The 20,458-nt window shown below is 41.1% G+C and overlaps 1 protein-coding gene across 1 annotated transcript; it reads left to right on the forward strand.

The window, feature by feature from the left end:
- Positions 1 to 14,763: 14,763 nt before the first annotated feature.
- On the forward strand, positions 14,764 to 19,181 carry SMLR1 (small leucine rich protein 1). The gene is made up of 2 exons (XM_057364374.1): positions 14,764 to 15,016; positions 18,519 to 19,181. Exons 1-2 carry the CDS (start codon positions 14,884 to 14,886, stop codon positions 18,671 to 18,673), a joined length of 288 nt encoding a protein of 95 aa, XP_057220357.1. The 5' UTR covers positions 14,764 to 14,883; the 3' UTR covers positions 18,674 to 19,181.
- The last annotated feature ends 1,277 nt before the right edge of the window (positions 19,182 to 20,458 follow it).

Consider the following 20,458-nt stretch of genomic DNA (forward strand, 5'->3'; position numbering starts at 1 on the left):
TTCTTACCAATGCTGGAGAGCAAAACCAAAACACAACATTTCCCACAGCAGATATTTCATGGAGAAATGAAAATAAGAATTGAGAAGGGATCACTGTGAAACTAAGAAGGGAATCACTCCATGCATAGAAAACAGCCCAATAAAGAAACTTAAACAATAAAACAGTACTACATTACTGCTCACAATTTTACCAGATGTTGGATACCATGGCTATGTTTCAGCTCGCAACTGTCTCATACTTGGCTTTTAGRAGAAGGTGACCATCTGTCTCTATGGAAATACCCAATCAATTTTTTTATTTGCAAGGGAAGGCACATTTCCATTCCAAGTTTCAAATTCACTGAACTTTTCAAGGTACATCACATAATTCCATTATTGCACTTTCAGGTTCCATATTTTGATTTTTTTTTATTTTTTTTTTTTTAATTCCTGGTGTATCACTAAGAAAAGCTTTCCAGTTTTTGAATGAAGGGATGAATAAAGGGAGCCATGGGAGATAGATAGCCAGAGGCCTAGAAACTAGAGCACACTCTGTGCTTTTCCAAATACTTACACCTAATTTAAGAGCATCATATGCCATCAAATGCATTGTTGGCAGGCCAATGTCCCTCCTAACAGATATGATTACAGACAAAAGGTAAATATTACTCAGGAAGACATAACAGTAAGGCAGCCCATGGGGAAAAGAGAAACCTGGTAACACAAGAGCCACTCCAAGCAGCAGTGTGTATTTGGCAGGAATACAGGCTTCTCTGGAACTTTCAGCCTTGCATGGAAAGTTTACAAGCTATCTGAGTTTTACCCCTTAGGCCTATCATGAAAAYGGACATTGTTGTCCTCCAAAGCACATAAACACCCTGCAGATTTTATATTTTAGCTCAGAGTGAGGTTGACTAGAGSTACAATTAACTCCCAGTGCTAATGACATGGATCAGATAATTCCAGTCCAATTCACTCACCCTTGCAATGCAGACCCCTGAGCAGATGGCAYCTGCATCCATGAGTGATGAGAAAGYCCCTGGAAAGCCAGAAGCCAGAGGGTGCAGAAGAAGTTGCACCARCTTCAGAAGATGCCATCACCAGCTTCTTGAGGGCAGCCCACAGCCCAGCATGCACGARAGTATTTTGGCTCTTCCACACTCAGAGCACTCCTCCACACTCAGAGCACTCTTCCACACTTCCACAGCACAAACCCTGCACCTTACAGCCTGGTGAGCCATTCCTCCAGTTCCTGATGCTGTGCCAGACCAGGAATGGACCACAGCCAAAGCATTGAACTGAAAAGCAGGAGGATGAGAGCACAGCAGAAGGGAAGCAAAACAAAACACAACAAACCCCAAACAACAACAAGGTAAAGGTGAATGGAAAATACATGAAAAAGGAAACATACAGGGAAAGGATGTAAAAACTGCCTGAGCTTTGATGTTATATCTTGCCATACAAACTGCACAGCCAATGCTATTGCATATTGGCCTAAAGGAGAATAGGAAAGGCATGTAAAGATACTTTATTTCCTTGCTTACTTGTTTTTATTGCTATAGTATCTCTGATATGAAAAAAAAAATTGGCTCATTAGAATTATTTATATAGTTTAATATCAAGGACAAAATAGCTTTAAAACCACCTTAGTTACTGCAAGATGAAAATACTATTAACTGAACCAGTAYAGGCTAAAATAGAGTTGAGCTACAGGGTTCAGCTGCCACTGCCAGGATGTGATATTTGCTGAGTGCAATTATTGCTTTTGCTGGCATGGAAACTGCTTTCAGCTGTAGCCAGTCAGGCCTCTGGCCAGCCATGGCAATAGAAAATCCCTCGTTAATGTCAATGGGCTGGCTAACTTATTCACTAAACGGTTGTAGTTCAGCTARCATACGTGTTTGACAAGAAATTAAATGGTAAGAGGATGTCAAAACTGCATCTGTCTAAAGATACGAGTGCAGAAAAAACCCACTATCTTTTTATCAAGGATGCTGATCCTGTACAATTTTGACTGATGTCACTGCAGAGTTTCCAACCCTGAAAGAAGGTCCTTCCTTAACAGCATTGCATTTGTCATGAGCAAGCTGTAAGAAACCTTTTCATCTTTTTCTCTGAAAAGATGAGTAGTCTCATGTAGGGAAAGAAACTACTGATGCAGTATGTCTTGATGTTAGCAACCTTTGATACAGTCCCATTTCWGTTCTCAGAAAAGAGCTTGAAATAAACCTATAAGGCAAATGCACATTTATATGTTGGACTATCTGCTTTAAATGAGAGGGTCATTCAAGTCAGGTCACACAGTCTGTCCCAACACAAACCTATTTCATATCTTTATCAATGACTTGAGTTATGAGTTAGCATGTAGGTCATGCTAAAGTGAGAAGATTAGGATTTGAAATGAATGTCAACAATTGGAGTGATTGTCTGAAAATTATAAAATTCAAAGTACAAAGGACCCTGCCAGAAGTGAAACTGGATGACACATACAAACCATGCGGAGGAGCCAAGATTTGCTCCAGCACTGGRGGGGTTTTGTGGCTTAAAATCTGAAAGTCAAGAGACACAGTTGCAAGAAAAGGTTGTACTGAAAGTGACCAGAAACACCCTTCTTTCCCTCAGTTACAGGGACAGTAACTGTGTGTACTGTTACTGTACACAGTACAGTAGTGACAGCGCTCTCAGCTCTTCCCCCATCCTTTCCTACCTGTTTTTCATCTCCAACCCATTATGTAGATACAATTCTGTTGTCCCTAAGCAGCCATTCTCCAAATGTCCCTCACCACAGGAATTCTTCTAGAGGAGCACCTTTTCCAAGGTCTGTAGACTTACTAGACCTACTAATCCCAGTGAGATCCCTCGCAGGAATTTATACAAGTCTGGCTTTCTGTAAGACTCCMAACATCTCCTTAGACTTTCTCCTACATGGCCTCACCTTAAAGGTGTTGTCTTCGCATATTTTACAGGATGATCCCAGTTACCAAGTAATTTCCCCATTTTAAGCCTTCCAGATCTCTTSTGAAGACAAAGCCACTCTGTTTGTCCCCAAACTTACTTTCCAGACAGTCTTAGGCCCTCTAGCAATGCCTTCAATCCAGGTCACTTCCCTCTTACAAGGCTGACCTCGATCCCCCCTAGGGGGGTCTAACCTACACATTCTTGTCTTTAGCTGGCTTCCTACTGCCATGCTCACATTTTTGTTGACCCACACTTGCCAGACATGGCAGGCACACCCAGAGTGAGTTCCTATAAGAGAAAAAAATRCTGCATTACAGTCTGGAAAATACTTGAGACCTCTGGTTGTTTGAGTGGGTTATTCTCTAAAAGGTTTTGCACAGTTCAGAGAAGAATAGACACAATTATAAAGCTTTCAAAAATAAGGTAGGGGAATAACAACAATAACAAATAAGGGGTAGAAATGGCTTTTTTCCAAACTGGAACAAAAGGACACATAAACCAGAGGGCAAAGTTACGGAGTGTGTCAAAAAAAGGATAGCCATAGGCTGCTGCTGAAAGACAAAACAATAATTCACTTAATTTGCCATAAGGGCCACAGTGGGACAGCAGGGAAGCCTCAGCATGTCACTCATTACATTTCCCCAGGGAAGTGGTACCTCAGGAGGTTATTACTGGAACCTCGGACTCAGAGGGTTTTAAGGATGGGTTATTTTGACATGTTCAAGGAGCACAGATGCTCCTAACCCTGCCCCAGATGAGGGGTATTGACTAGACAGCTTCCTGAAAACTTTTCCGATGCTGTTTCTTTGATTTCTTGTATTACTCTCAAATGCTGGAAAATACCTACAGCAAGAATTACAGCTGCCCARAGATTGTATCTGTGTGATCATCAAAGCAGAGGGACAGTGAATGACAAAGATCATCTGGGGTGTTTGTGAAGAAGTCAGAAGAAGAAATATTCTGAGGTAGAGCAAAATAATTCGGCAAGAGAAAGAGCAGATCTCCATATGGTTTCTGGAGAAACCAAATGTCCACCTCAGGCTCCCTTCAGCAGTTACCTGTATTGTTAATGCAACAGGGGAAAGAGTCCTTGATCTTTATTTCAGCACCAACAGTGAATTTATAAAGAGAAAAGAGTCTTTCATATTGACTGAGACAACAAGCCAGAAAGAAGGTCATAGTATCACCTTTTAATAGTGTTTTCAAAATAAGCCTAACTTTTCCAAGAATTTTTTTTTCTGTAAGATACCCTTGTAGCCTGAAGCTTTTCAAATACTCTGTGAACTTTTATAAAGGTACAGAAAATTACTTCAATTAAGTCTTTTTTAGCCTGATGATGTTAACTTGGTTTTGTTAAACGCTATCAATAGTGACAGAAGATTTGGCATTTACATAACATTCCCTAAGTTGTACTGCAAAATTGCTAATATCTGTAACAGGCTAGTCCACCCACATTATTGGTATTACTTCTCCCAGTAACTCCAAATAATGGCTAGAGCAGTAAACTGAGGGATTTGATCTACTTTTCCCACTTTTTTTTTTTTCTTGTAATTTTGGCTACTAGGGTTTAAATTCCATTTCCTTACTCCCAGCAAGCAGAGTTAATTTAATGGGACCAACATATGTGCTCCTCACCCTCTTTTACCAAGGAGTCATTCTTTCTGTCTTTCCCCTTCAGCTGGTAGTGAACACTTCCAAGCTACATCATTATTTAGAGAAGTGAAGTAAGGATGGAAATATTTATTTATTTTTGAGAAACACGACTCCTTTTAGTAATCAAAAAATAAGCGGACTTTGCTTTTCTTTTATAACTTCTCAGCAGCCAACAGTGCCATTAACACAGTTTCTCTCAGGCTTAGGCAACCAAAACTTCTAATTTATCTCCCTGGTTTGCCTATATCCTTCAGACAGACAGGCCCATAAACCTTCAGCCATTATCTCCCCTTGTATTCAGAGCCCAGAGAAAGTCCCATCTCTTTCCTGTCAGTGTGGCATCCCACCTTTCCCCCACTGGTCTGTGATAAGGGAGATATTTCTCAGTTCTTTGGGTATCCCCAAAGAAAGATACACTAAGTCACTCTGCCACTGATTAAATGAGATTATTCTCTGCCTTCATCCAGCTCCAGGGAAATCTGCCAGCTACAGCTGCCCTGTGTGTCCTCCAGCAAGGGGACTTCAGGAAATGCTTAGAAGATAAAGCCATTGCTTTCCTATTAAAAATTTGTTAAGAYGGGGTAAAATCTTACTTTTGTTGCTGTAAAATTAGAATTGCCAGCTCCAGCACTCCCAGGAGGTGCTGAAATCCCARCACATTTAAGGGAATGAATCAGTCAGTGCTTTGAACAGCGCYTGGGGACCCTTGGATAGAAAGCCCTATTAGAACTTCAAATGTGGCATTATGACTCTGCCAMATGCACAAATAAGCACTACAGAAGGACAGGAGAACCCGTCTCTGTAACATTRTTTGATTGTAACCCATTATCTGAGTATCCCTGAGTGCACTGTACTTCTGCAATCCTCTGATTGAAGAAGAGTGCTAGATAATAAGTGCTGTTGGAAGCCATTGAAAAATCAGCAGGTCGCTGTCWCACAGCTAACTAAAAGGGAAAACAGATAATGCCACCAAGATAAAAACAGCATGAATGGAGGAAACAGTGTGTGGGTGATTGGGAAAGAAAATGAATCAAAAAACTTCTAAAAAGTGTATTTTCACTAATTTCTCTGCAGCTTTTCAACCTACCAGAGAAGAAGCATGCGACAAGAGATAATTACAGATGATTGCAGCTCTGCAGATGCCATGTTGGTTCTGTTTTTGTAAACAATAAAACTGCCTGGATATTCAAGACTGACAAATGATAGCCTTCAGATCTGTGCTGGCACACACACATAACACAAAAACATGTCACCAGGCAGAGCAGGCCATGAGTTCACAGCCACTCCCTGATTATTGCCCAGGCAGGCACACACTCACCAGCCGTGAATAGACACCACACGTCAGCAGGGCAGGTAAAAACCTGCTTGGGGGCACGTACCCACTGAGCAGCCAGTGACACTCCGTGTTCATGCACTTTCCAGTCCATACAAACTAAAGTTTGCCTGATAGCACACTGTGAGGTGGAGTCCTCAGTGTTTTTAATACCTTAAATATATCTGCAGCTCTTTCTGCCCACCTGTTTTATTTGATTTCCTTGACATTTATGACTTCTATCSTTTCAAAGTCAAAAGACTCAACGTGTGTTTTGAATACGGATCAGACATCTCTACAAGGGCATTCCCTGGCAAAGCCACTGCAGGGAAGCTAAATGAATTAATTTAGTAAGTATTCCCTTTGGAAGAAGCAGAGGAGACTCCCATACTGGAATTCTGGGGCAGAGAATAAGGTGACAGCAAATACATGAAATTTGACATGGCTGTAGAAGTTACTGAACTGTGAAAATGAACACTGATCTATCCCTATTATTCCCTGAGGAGTTCAAAAAGAAATTTAGGATTAAATAGTTGAAGTACCAACAGTGGTGTGTAACTGTTTAAAACTGTCTTCCTCTCTCAGGGCTTGATGATGGAAAAAACACAGTGAGTTTTATAAGATACCTTGGGAACTCCAGTGTAAAAGCCAAATTAGTAAAATTGCTATTTTAAGCAAAAGAGAGTTCATTTTAAGCAAAATGAGAGTTCTCTCGTCCTTCAGAATCAACTATGCAACAAATGCTTTGAGATAGCTGAACAAATCAGCTAAGAGTCTTGTGCCCCCTCACAGACATATTTGCCATTGTATCGGTCAAGTCTTACAGGGTCTATCAGCATTCTCATACAATGTGAAAAGTGAGTGAGATGGGGCAGCAGATCCTCACAGCAACCATACCTTTTTCAAACAGGAAATATTTGTCTCAACCATTTCCCCTTCTWTCCATTTTACCAGTTTGAAGCTCCCCAATTCTAATGCCATGGCTCTGCATGGTTTACCACATGGCAGATTTCTGACAAGAATGGACTGTCTCTATTTTTTTCATTCTTATGAGTAAAAGACTTTAGAATGCATACCTCATTCAGGAAAAAAATGCAGTTGTTGMTCTCTTAAAACACTACATGAAACTCCCCAAGACAGAACACTGACAGTAAATATTTTAAATCAGCAAACAGTTTAGGGTTAAAAACTCTTTCCTTGGTCTTACACAGTTGCATGTGTAAATTAGCATTTGTTGTTGCCAATGTCAGTGTTAAGCATAAGGTTTTCTGGATATGTTAGAGTATAAGGAAAAACATGAAAGGCAGTCTGTCTATCTCCTTTCTGGGGAGAGGAGAAAAAAAAAATAGATCATTTCATGCCAGCAGATGGCTACAACTCATTACTGTGTAAATGTACAGTGTGGAAAGTGGAATGACAAATTAATTAGCACTCACCAGAAATACATAACAGAGAATGATATGTGCTCATGCCATTTTATTTCATGTCACATTAATTGAGTACTAGATAGCTGACAAAATGCGTTAAACTAACCATAGCTTTYGCTGGCAGCAGCTGAAAATTTGTCTCACACAGAGATTTCATTTCCTTACAGGCGCTGTGACAGAGGAGGCAGCTTTGCACACACTCTCACTCTTCCAGTGCCACTGATGATCTTGCTGCACTGTTCATTTCGCTGTCAATTATTCTCACCCAGGGTTACCTTAGGCCTCAGCCCTGAAAGTTTCTGATCACCCCTACTCAACTCCAGCAGCTTGGATCCCTGTCCRAAGGAGCCCTCTTTCTGCAGAGAAGGAGCCTGTGCAGYACAAGGCAGTCACAGTTTTGTTTCYTATGAGGGAATCTCGMAGGGAAAACCCACATAAAATGTCTGCCAAGCATTTAATGAATAACTTGAAACAACTTGGGCTACTGGCAACAGGGGCACAGACACTTTTAACRTGGGTGTTGAAATCTCTACAGCCCTATCAACTCCATGAAACTTGGGCTGTWTCTGAAGTGTGTCGAATAAGGACACAGAGAGGTACTGCAAAATCCTCAGGTGTGCTAAAAAGCAGCTGAGGTCTTGTGGCTCAAGTCACTTACAGCACACGAGTACCAATACAAGAACAAATAAATGCCCAAGAAATCACTCTGATATGGAAGATGCCACTTTTTTTACTCTGCAAAGCTAAATTTCAAATTCAATACAGCTACATATCTGTGCATGTTTAGCCACCAAATGAAATGCAGCCTTTGCATTAGTCCCACCCCATACTTTGTTCACAGGACTTAAAACCAACCTGTGGCAYTGGGCAGCCTCTCTCACTACCCACACTGCAGCTGCCCCAGCCCCACACTGGACCATGGAACACCCTGAGCCTGAAAAGATCTCCATGTCCAGCTCCTGGCCCTGCACAGGACAATCCCAAAAATCAGCTGGCGCTGTGGTCTGGCTGCCCAAGAAGCAAAATCTGGGGCATTTCCAGTTCAGCCTCTTGAGCTGGCAGGGCACAGCTGCCATGCTGTTGTAGCCTGCTCTCCATCATCTTTTACTGTGRGGAATTGGGAAGAGAAACAATGAACTGCTTTACAGCTACACGATGACTCCAAACTCCCTGAGGTGTGGCAGGGCAGCAACACCAGGGCAGCCGTCRTGATGCAAAGTAATAGGATGAAGTGTTCATTAACCAAGGGGCCACAAACGGCATAACACATTTGAAACACAACGAATGGCATGACACATTTGAAATCAAGCTAAAAAAAAAGTTAGCTTAGCTTTTACAATTGCTCTGATCGCTTCTCTGGACCTTTACTTAGTGGTTTCAGAATGGGTTATAAATCAAGACACCAAATGAATGCTGAATCCATCCTAATTTCTCAAAGCACATCTTCTTGCTTTGTTTGTTGCTGTGTGAAAAGCAAGCTGGCAGTGAGCAAACAGTTCGACAGCAAACTGCTGTCACAACTGGGGTTGTGGGTTATGGGAGGGACAAAAAGACAGCCCTGTGTTACCACTGTACCACCATTCCCAGGTCAACCTTGCTCTGTCTTTCCATCAGAGCAGCACAGTTTTCCACCACTCATTCCCTTACCTACACTGTGTAAAGGTTACATTGATTTTATCTTTACTAATCAAGGAGAAGAGCACACTGACAGGCAGCTATGAGCTGCCCAAGRGATGGGATGGAAAGAGACTGGGTTTGTTTTGCAGTGCTTAATTAAAAAGACAAAGATACCCTTCCATTTAATACACTGCTGCTTGAAGTGTCATACAGAAAGCATTCATCCCACAGCTTCTAAAAATCCCTGATCTTCTAACAGAAAGGGATTCAGGGATTCAGCTGTCAGGAGGGATGCTGCAGGACTAGGTTRTGTCAGGCACAGTGAAATAATCCCTGCGCTGGAACTGGTGAAGAGTGGAGTCATTGGGAAACAGACTCATTGGATATGGGTGAACAGTAGGCAACTCAAATAAGAAAAATATTAAAGTGGGTATTAGAAATTGACCCATTTCCAAAATTTTTAGCAAAATTGTTTGGCTGCAAAGAGTGAATACTTACTGACTTTATAAAACATCCATCACACTTTAAAATTTGTATTTAACAGAAACACAGATAATAATTGCAAAAGAAACATTTACTGGCTCTCTGTCGAGTCACATTTCAAGTCAATGACAAGCATGACAAGCCACAAATATAAAAAATGGACTCTATGGAAAATGCTGTGATCAGAGGATTAGGAAGTTTTTTTATTCTTTCAATATTATACAGGAAGCAAGAGAGATGTTCAGAGAAGCTCACATCAAGGTGGTTTAAGTAATATTGTACAGAATGCATTACTCTCAATGAATGTTTTGTTTGTACTCAAAGAGGAGGTTCGTCTACTTCTACCTGTTGGTGCACAGGTAAATTAATATTCACTTRGACAGGTTACTAACTACAAAGCTGAAATTTAAATAACCTGCACTGAACTTTGAAAATCAAGAAACCTGAAAGAGGGCTAGAAGTTAGCCAAGAAGATTTTGGGGTTTTTTCCACTTCTGCTAATTTTTCATAAATTTTAAGCATAATATTGAGAAGCTTAGAAACCAATTATTTTCAAGCTAACGCTCMAATGATCTGGCCTAGTTATAGGTAAGAAAACTAAATGCAATCCAGGAAGAATACAAAGATCGTTCAAAGAGATAGAAAATCAGAATATAAATAGCTACTTAGCACGGTTTATGCAAAATAGATGTTACTTYGTTAATGAGATTACAAGCCTGTTTGATAAAGTCAACCAGAACTGCAATACACCTAGAAGTCCTAAGGCACTTGAATTAATAGCACACGATGTGCTCATTAAAAAGTAATCACTTTTCTATATCAATAGAGAACACAAGTAATGATTTAGGAATTGCTGCAGGGATATTAAAAGTTATATCCACGGAGTAGCTTTTGCAGTGTTTCTGGTGAGGGGATGGTTAGGCATTCAGCAGCAAAGCCATTTCCAAACTCAACCAGAAAACTGATCCAATTTCACAAYAATCTCATTAATGCTTTCCCTCAAAGCCCAGAAGCAGCTTATGAAGCTTTTTAGCTTGATCGATAACTTGAAGCAATTTACCCCATGAAGACACAAACGCTTGAATTAGAAAAGCAACAAAGTAGAAAATCAGCAAAGCAGGAGAGGAGGTAGAAAGGAGGTAGAAAGGAAGTAGGAATTCATATAAAATAAGCACTTCTAAAAGGTGCAGATAACCTAAGGTTTAATGCTAAGCAGTCAGGAGAAGTATTAAGCAGTCAGGCTGTGTGATCTGGATCATTTGTGAGAAGCTGGGCTGTTCATGAGACAAGCCATTACAGCATTTCCAAACAAAAATTTTCCATCTAGAAACAAGCTGAAAAAGGTCATCTCTAAAACTTGCCCTGGACAACCCCARTCCTGAAGAGGACTGAGACCAAGAGCAGATATGTAATCCAAGTGCCCCCAAAGGCTCTAGCAATCAGGGCCCCACAAACCCTCCTGACAAGTGAAAAACTGATTAGCAAGTAGGAATAGAGACATGAATTTACCTCTAGGAGTGTTAYAGGCAACATTTTTATGAGATTCTAACCGTTGGGGTGCCCATATTTCAAAAGATGTCTTTAAAAATCAGACAAGGCACAGAAAACCTGCAAGGAAATTTCAAGGATGAGCAGAACCCCCATAATCATGCTGTAACAGATGAAAAGACCGGCACAGATATCTTAACAGGAAAGAGATTGAGACATGACTCTGCAAGGCATGACTGTTTTCACAGGGGAAGAAGTGACAGGCCTCCCAAAACTCCCTGATGCATTGAGGAAGGTGCAGGCAGAACAAGTGGCTGAAAGCAGAGCCACRGCAAGCTCTAAACCAGATGTGAAGTGAGTGTTTTACATCCTGAACAAGGCATGGAAAGGGACAGGTGATTCTCCATCTCCCGATGTTTTCAAACAAAGGCCAAGTGCTTTTTGAGAAAACAAGCYTCAATCAATTTATTGAATTCTGCAAAGGACATGGAAGGAAATGAAATTGCCTGTAATAATAAAGATATCAGACTACCCRATCTAATAACCTTTATTGAATTTATGTTGGAAAGGAGAATAAATGATTTTGGTGYTCTAGCAGAACACCCAGGATAAAGACGAGATCTAAATGCTCATTTAGCATTTAAATCTAATAAAATTAATATACATTTCAGGAAGCCTGGTGGCYTGATAGCCCAGAGAACTAAAGCTCTTTCTCATCCGAAATGTGTTTTGTGAGCAGTGGAAGTTTACCAGCTTATCAACAGCCTTACCCAGCTTACCAACACCTGCCCTAGGCTAGGGACACCTGTGGGAATTTTCCAGCCCAGTGGGGCCAATTCCAGCCCGGACTCAGGGAGGAACAGGATTTTCAACGCACTGGCTGAAAGACTCTGTCCTTACCAAACTCTTGCTTCCTCTTTTCACCAYAATGACAGAAATAGTGTTTCTTTACTAAAAGCTTTGGTCTCAGAGCAACTTTTACAGTGTCTTCCCTAGAAAGTGCAGCCTCAGCTCTGCCAGGTCAGCTGCCGTGCCCATTGGCAATCTGCCTGTGTGGAATGTGAACATCTTGGCTTCTGCCCAAAAGGCTCTCGAGCACCTGCAATAACCAGGCTTTTTTATTTATAGAGGTTCAGTCTTCACAGGCACATCTTACTCTTTCCCCTCAGCATCAATAGRTACTTCTTTGCCTTTTTATATTCCCTAGTGAAGCCATCTAGAAATTTTAAGAGAACGTTTTACTTTGGAAACTGTGATTGAAACAAAATATTGAACCAGAATGTGTGTGAAAATATGTGTCCTTCACACACACACACATGCACGCACACACACGAAGATGAGCAGTGAAAGTAATTCTTTCCAACAAAGTAGGTGTGATGTTCATAATTTCTGTTGTGAATTGGCAAGTTTGGGGAATAGAAAGTAATTTGAAGTTTGAATTAATTCATTTGTGTTCATATTTCATGCAAATAATCAAAATTACACAGCTGAAATAAGAGCTTTATTGGCTGTAAAATTAATGTTCCCTAAATTCCCTCTCACAGGAAATTAAGTCTCTGATTCAAGCCAAAAGGAAAACTTTGAAATGGCTGAAATCCCCACTAACCAGAAAGCAAAGCAAACTTTGGGGAGGCCCACCCTGCAGTGCCACGGGGGTAACAAGCAATCCATTCCATTTTTCCAGCGGGTGAGAACTCAGCAACAAGTTTGCAAAGCCCGTGAGTCYATCCAGTTTTCCCAAACACACCCAAGCTTCACAGATCGGCCAGGACACCATATGTTCCTGTGTTACTAATCCACTCCTGGCCCRTATTTCCAGTTTTCCTGTGGCTGTGGAACACGACACGCGTGGCATCGCTGCTGCAGAGTGGGGCTTGCAGGTGGCCAGAARCTCCACGCTGCCACACAGCAGAACTCCCTTGGCTTTCCACAAACCATCCCAACTYACCCAGGTAGGAAATGAACTGTCTTCATGGTAAAAATATGTTTAACCTTGTTTYCACCGCGTTTATCCTGCTTCAATACAGAAACTCGCATTACTCATCTGCCACATTAAGCAGCCACGAGCCAAGTTTTGTTCCTCATGTAAGTGCTGAGACCAGAGCTGGCACCTGCYATTTCACAGGGAGGTTGTACAAACCTGGAGGGTTGAGAACTTCCTGTTCTTCCTGGGCAGAAATTAACCACTTCCAATCCGTCAGCTGCCTGATCACCGGAGGCAGGCGTGACAAGAAAATCAGCCACCTTACTTCACCTCCTCTGACTCGCATTGGACAGAAAGAAATTGTATTGCAGGCACACAAAGTAAACCAATTTAAAAATCCAAGCGAGTGTTTTGCCCTTGTATGCAGGTATTCAGCTCCCATAAAAGTCAATATGACACAAAACAAGATCAAAGAGAAATATCCCCCAGCTCATTTTGCAATGTCACACTGCTTGGAAAYCAGTCACAGACTTCACTCTTGAAGACTGAGCCCTCTGATTACTCAAGGTATTTTTATTTAAGAACGTCAGATGGGAGGGAATTTTAAAAATATGCCAGAAGAGTGATCATCAGATACTGAAACTGTTTTGTAAACCAGAACAATAACAATCACAGTAGTCCAAGAAAAACCCTGAATTAACTTTTCATGCACAAAGAAAAGAAGTCTAAGGAATTTATTGATCACAGCTGACAGGTATCTATTCAAAAAAGGAATTTTGTGGCAACAGATGGGCCTATAATAATATTAATATCCCCACCATCTGGCTTTTAATCCATGCTTTTCATCAGTAGATCATAAAGCACTTTRTGAATGAGGTCAAACACCTTGTGGGAAAAGGCAGGATAAGACATAATGGTTAGAATCTGAAGTTGAACAAGTATAAGCAAGAAGTAAGACACACTCCATTTGCTCTTTTATCAATTACAACAGCAGGTGATTAAAAAAACAAGTAATTTACCTGTAAACATTATATTTTCCATCACTTGTTTGGAGACCTCAAATATCTTACAGTTCAAAAAAATCACAAAATTCAAATAGTTTTTAGGGGAGGTTGTTTGCCTTTTGAAGGCAGTAGGTGAAGGAAACAAGGCAAACAGAGAAATACCTGTTTCCCCTGGAAGTCCAAAAATCTACTGCATTTCCCCTGGGCTCCAGCCTAACCACCAACCCAAGCAATCCTTCTGGATGCCTGGACAGAACTGCTCACAATATGATTGCACACCTGAAGGTGTAGAGAAGGGCTATAAAACAAATAACCATCTTTTTAAAAATTAAGATGATCGAAGCATGCAAGGCGCAGTTTTGCTATAAGCTGGTGACCAGATGGAAAAAAAACTGAACTACTTGAACATTGAAAAGGTTCTTTAATTCTCTGGCACCAAATGTGGTGCACCAAAATCATACATTTTCAACTTTACTAAGAAAGAAACCTCCCGAGTTTCACTGTTCAGCAGATGCTCTTTGGAAAGAATGCGTCACTTGCTTCRTGCCTCAATGGTTTGGTCTGAAAACTCTTCAGAGCAGAGACCACAGGTATGCCTGTGTGGTATGGTACATACAACAGGGTCCTCACCCTGAGTGAGCATTTGATATTTACTGTAAAATTAATAACATATCTAGAAAGAGGATGCTTATTACTCAGAATGGCCCTGTCAGCAGATGACCAGCAGAACCCAAACTGCTCAAAAGCAGCAGCAGCCTCACGTACCGAGCCCTGCCCAGCCCAGTATATCCAAAGGTTTCAAAGCCCTGCATTACACCAACACACACTTTAAAACTTTGCTGTTGAGTAACTTTGTGAGTGAACTCCAGTACTACTGGGATCACAGGCCTACACAAAACAAACCAAAGTCCAAAAAGAGATAATGGCCTGAGCAAAGGGCAGAATGCTCATCAGGRAAAAAAGGAAGAAAGCAGGATAAGTTAGGTCCAAACTTGGAGACCTTACGGATCTGGCTTGGCACGGCTTCCAGAGAGGAAAATGAAGGCGGGTTACATATTGTCGGTGTTTGTGAGGGAGCTGCCTGGTTATGTTCTCTTCGCTGGGATCTTCATGCCCGTGACTTTACTCYTGCTGCTGCTCATTGCCTACCTCAGGAACAAACTGAGAGAAGGTGAGTCCAGACCTGGGTACAAAGACTGGGTAGGCAGACAAACCTTCTTGTTCAATGGACAGCTCAGGCTTGTAACATTAATGAAACTGGAGAGTACTATGATCAGAAACAATTTTATGAAGTTGTACTGTATTTTAGACCATTTTCTATTTGAAAAATGCTATCAGTATTTGTTTAGAATTTGGATTGACCCCTCACTTAAAACTCTGTGTTTTATATACCATACTGTAGAAGATTTTACTGTTTTATACTATAGAAGGGTCAATAAAAARTAAGAATAAATAAGAATAAYAAGAGAAAAAAAAGAATAATAATAAAAAAAGATTAGAGCAGTTAAAGTACAGATCATTCTCTTCTGTGCTTACACTGTGGAAGTCTTCAGTGAGACAGGTAGCAGCAGTTACACCCCATAAGTAATTGGGTTCTGAGTACGTCTGTGTTCTTTCAAAGCATGTATTTGCCTTTATTTTGGACCTAAATGCACATTTGCCGTGCTGCTTTTTCTATTTTAAAATTAGCTTATACTCACTTCAAAAATCTCTTCTGAGTAAAACCAAAACAAACACCCACCCCAAAGCAAATGTGCAGCGATTGTAACACATACTGAGAATCGAGGCTGCTCACAGAGCSCAACTGGGTTACACATGCAGCAGGCAGACTTTCTTTTAGAAAGGAAAATCCTTACCCCAGACTCTTCAGTCCTGATGGGATGATCTTCATGCCCTCCTTGTTTGGTCCCAGCTTCAACTGGGATTCACACATGCTCTTGTTTCAGGGTTCCAGCTGCCAAGACCAACCCTGGGGCATGCTTAGATCAGAGGCCTCAACCATTCGTTCCTTCAGCTCTTTGAAAACACTCACACACACTGGGCTAAGCTTGCTCCTCAAATTATCTGTCTCTTGAACCTTTTCTCCATATGGARTGTCAGGAGAGCTAAGAGGACAGCCTAGATTATCTCTGTAAATTTCAGATGCTTCTTGATAGAGCTTGGTGAGAATCTTGCCTGGGACAATGTTTCACAGCTCTCCCACTATAGGTTTCAGCTCTAGCAKGTACCTGGCTGGGGCAGACAGGCCAGTCCTGTCCACGGGGCTCTGCAGATCAGCTGAGCTCCCTCACCAAGCTCGTCTGGGGTGCTTGTAAAGCGTGCTGAAGCACTTCTTGCACTGAAAGCAACACTTTTGCAAAGAGCTCTCTCACCAAGCTGGTCTGGGGTGCATCAGCCCAACAGGAGAAGGATTTACCCACCAATGCAAGGCTAGGAAAGAAATCTTGTTAAAATCTCACTTTGATACCAGGCCAAACTCTGTAATTTATGCACTCACATTTTGCTCTATCCTGAAAATTGGGCCACTTAACACAAGAAGGGTCATATGTAGCCAGAAATGTAAAATAAACTAATTTCCTGTTAGCAGCATCTCCAGGCATTTAGATCCAAGGCTTTAACAGAGGAAGGGTGTTTGTTTGCATACGAGTGCACACCTCAAGTTACCTTCAGGCTGCTAAAACTTGAACATTTCCTGCTCAAGATGTGCTTTCACATGCTGAATTAATCTGGAAGGGAGGTCTGCTCCACATGCCTAATCCAGCACAGCCTTGGGGTATAGATTGTCCTTACAGCAACGTGCTGATCATTTTTCACCTGCTAATAACAACCAATACACAGTTGTTGGCAATGCCAAAACACCGAGCAATTAATCTGAGGGAATAGGAAGACTAAGTACTGAGAGCTCTTCCTTGAAAGTGGTTGAAATGGAAGCTAGTGAAATTATTGCATTTGACTTTGGATAAAAGCAGTGATTTTCCCTTTCAGTAAATTATCASTTCTGTGCTCAGAGGTGTAAGTCAGACATTAGTTATTATGAAATAATACTGAGCTGCTACCGAACTCCCTGTTACCTGGTGATGCTCTCGCTTTTCTATTCCGTTAGGATGAAGCAAGCCAGGAAAAGCAGGTGGGCTACTGATCCCATCAGTTCAGGTATTTTGCTGAGGCTCAGACAATGCTTTCACTAAGCCAGATGAACCCATCTGAAAAAAACATTTGCATTCRTGATGCATGATCAGCTTCTGAAACAGACTGTCCTACCTTTTCTCACAGCACTCATCCTCCTTACCTACACTTTCTGCAGGTCTGTAAATAATCTACAGCACCAGATGTTAAATCCTGCTTTTCTTGAAGCACAGAAATTTTAGCTTTGGATTTGTAATGAGTTTATTTGTAATGAGCAAGCAGTAGTTCCCTAAATTTTCTGAGATTAGCAATCAAGGGTGTAAGAGAGAGGTGAATGAAGCAGGTGGCAGACTAATTTGCCAAAGGMATATTGCTGCTGTGCTTCTCTCACAACCAAGAAGGATGCTTGAAAGGAGTCATCTGGCTTTTCAATGCCTTAGGAAAGGAGACACTCAGTTTGCAGATCACAGGTGTTCTGGCTGGGATTCTCAAGAGGAAGTGAGATGAATTCCTGTCTATTCAATAATTTGGGCATTGCATTCCCAGCTCTGTCTCCAAGATCTTCTTTTTCCTGAGCTGAGACTGGCTSAGTCCAACCTACTCTTTTGGCCTCCAGCCAACCTACACAAAACATCCTGAGCAGCTCTCYCTGTACAGGCAAGCAGAGTGAGCTTCAGCCTAAGACCATCAGGTGAGAGAAACAGCCACAGACAAGCCTAAGAACAGACTCTTTCAAATGTCAGCTCTCCTGCAGAACACCAGAAATTCAGCAGGTTTCAGCTGCCTATTTCCATAGAGTTCTTCTTTGGAAATTAAAAAAGAAAAAAAAAAGAGAATTTTTCATTACTAAAATCAAGGCTGCCTGGCTTCATTGTTAAATAATTATTTAATTTTTCTCTGTGCAGCAAGAGAGAGGTTCTGCATAAATATATCAATATATAAATACCTTACGAATAAAACAAAATCATCTAACAAAACAGCACACATTTCTCCTGAACAATTAGCAATAACAAGTGTTTTATGGTTTGTTTTTAAATTTAATTTTCTGTTACTCTATCCATCTTCAAATAATCTCCAAGCCTCCAACAGCACTGTCATGTTCTGAAGATGCCCAGTTATGTGGACAGCAAGCATTTTCCTGGTCTCTCTGTACCATGGGCAGCATCGGGAGGATCAGGCCAGTTCGAGGTTCTTGCAGCAGCCTCAGTAAAGCAGAACATGAATTGCCAATGTAACCTAATTACGCTCTTTGCTGTTAAGGGTTTTGYTCTGATTGAAAGCTGGGGAGGCAAATGAAAACGGAGCGTTTCTGCTGATGTTAGCAGTTCACACTAATGCTTCACTGGGCATGGTAACAGCTGCAGTCTCACACTCAGAAGACTTTTTTCTAAGAGCATGGGAAAACTAATAGCAGTGTGCTACTTAAGACACCTTCACCTTAATAAAACTAGTTCTTATTAATATATACCAGCTCTTTTTCTTTATAAAAACTCACCATAAGAAATCAGCATATTCTTATGGAATTTTTGTGTTGGATTATTTTTCAGTTGATGAGGAAACGGCWATGGAACAAGACCCCAGGAATGCCTTCCTGAATCACCGTGGCCAGTGGAAGAAACCCAGGAGATTCAGACAAAAGGAGAACAGACACAAGAACTCAAGGACATTTAAGGGAGCCTCCCATCTCAGGAAGCAAGCTTAAACCCAGTACTCAGCRCTGCAGGTTTAGCAATAACCGGCTGTAAATAAATACCACAGAGGAAAACAAAACTGGAGAGAAGGTTCAGCGCTGTGCCGTCCTGATGGAACAGCTGCCGCCATCCAAGGAGTTCCTGTAAGCGCTAAGCAGCACTTTGGGCAGCTCAGCAGAGACCAGAGACCTCCTGCAATGGTCACCTCGTGTGACATCGGATTTGGGGGGAGGGACATGGCCCTCTCACCATCCCCTTCCCCTGCCTACCAAGGAGAAACCGACATAACGAGCCCCTGAGAGAGCTGAGCCGGCACATACAAGGCAGGCAGCCTTATTAAATCGAGATGCATAAATAACAAGTTCATATCAAGCACTGACATCTGGGAAATTGAAAAGGRTTTTGAAGGGGAACTGACATTTATTAGCTTGCACACTTTGTGTGTGAAAGATTGTGGGTTTTGTAAAGTATCCTTTTCATAGAATTTGGAAGCAAAATATAACTGTAATGGGAAAAAAAAAAAAAAAAGGACTTCTCTCTGCTGACTGACAATGCCAAATTTTGAAACCATGGAAGGATTCAGTCAATATTCTGTACAACAGCTACTATTCTCATTTAAGGACAAAAGATGACTTTATCAAATAAAAAAAACTGCATAAGCATGCTGTCATCTTTTTTTTTGTGTCAATTGACACACATTTTAAACAAAAATCTTCCCCCTGCTGTCCCCTAGCTGGAGATGTACAATTTTTAGTGCATCTCTGATTGGCTGTGGCAGATGGTCCACAAAAATGCAACTCAAATTGTTTACAAGTACTACTGTCTTTCAGCTTCTCTGATCCTGACTCTCAAGTTCAAGCCCAAACTGGCAAGGAATGAGAARTGACTATCATTACTGTCCTCAGTTTACTGTCCCTGTCTGCTAGTGATTGCTGTCTGCAATCACCTGTCATTAAAGCCGTTTGTCATTACCCATCCTGCAAAAACAGAGTGGATAATGTCTTGTCCGAGATTGTGTGTGGTTTGCACAGGTTCTGTTCTCATAGACTTTTAAGAATTCCTTGGAATAATTTTGTAGAAATACTAACAAGGCCATGACCACAAGTTTAAAAAAGCACTGCAGTTTATCAAACCTGTGGAGAAAACAGAATTTAAAYAGCAAGTACCTTTACAGTCCTCTCCCATTTTAATACTACCCAATTTTAAAAAGACATAATTTATCCCACTGGTTTACATCTATGCAACTTACACAGAAGAGGCACAGGTGAAGAGACAAGTGTTTGCAATTGCAAACATAATGTTTTGCAGGGAAGCTCAGACAGCTGCAAAGAATTTACTTTTTACATTTAAGGATGGTGCCTTCTTAGGGCAGTGATTGGGATATTGATCAGATGCTAAAGGAATTGTAACACACAATCCCTAAAACTCATTCTCTCAGTGCTCAAAAAAAGATTGGCAAGGACCACATGTGAAAATACAGAATTGAAACTGATTTTGTTAATACCACAGTGTGTCTAAGAATGGGGAGATTTGAAATGTCCAGAAGTGGTAACACTCTAAAACAGCACTTCACCGTAAAATGCTGGTAGGGATACCAAAAATAATACCATATACATGCACTTACTGAGTTGTAATTGATAACATGTAGGAGGATCTGGCATTCACGACTTAGTAACATGAAATAAAAATTCTCAGGCCTTGTTTTCAGTTCCATTACTGAATAGTGCCAAGAAATATGTTTTCATGCTACTGGTACGAATTACATCATTGTATCCTATGTAATTCCTCCAAAAAGG

This window comes from Malurus melanocephalus, unplaced genomic scaffold (assembly GCF_030028575.1).
Source record: "Malurus melanocephalus ecotype Western Australia unplaced genomic scaffold, MMel_1.1 scaffold_38, whole genome shotgun sequence".
NCBI lineage: Eukaryota > Metazoa > Chordata > Aves > Passeriformes > Maluridae > Malurus > Malurus melanocephalus.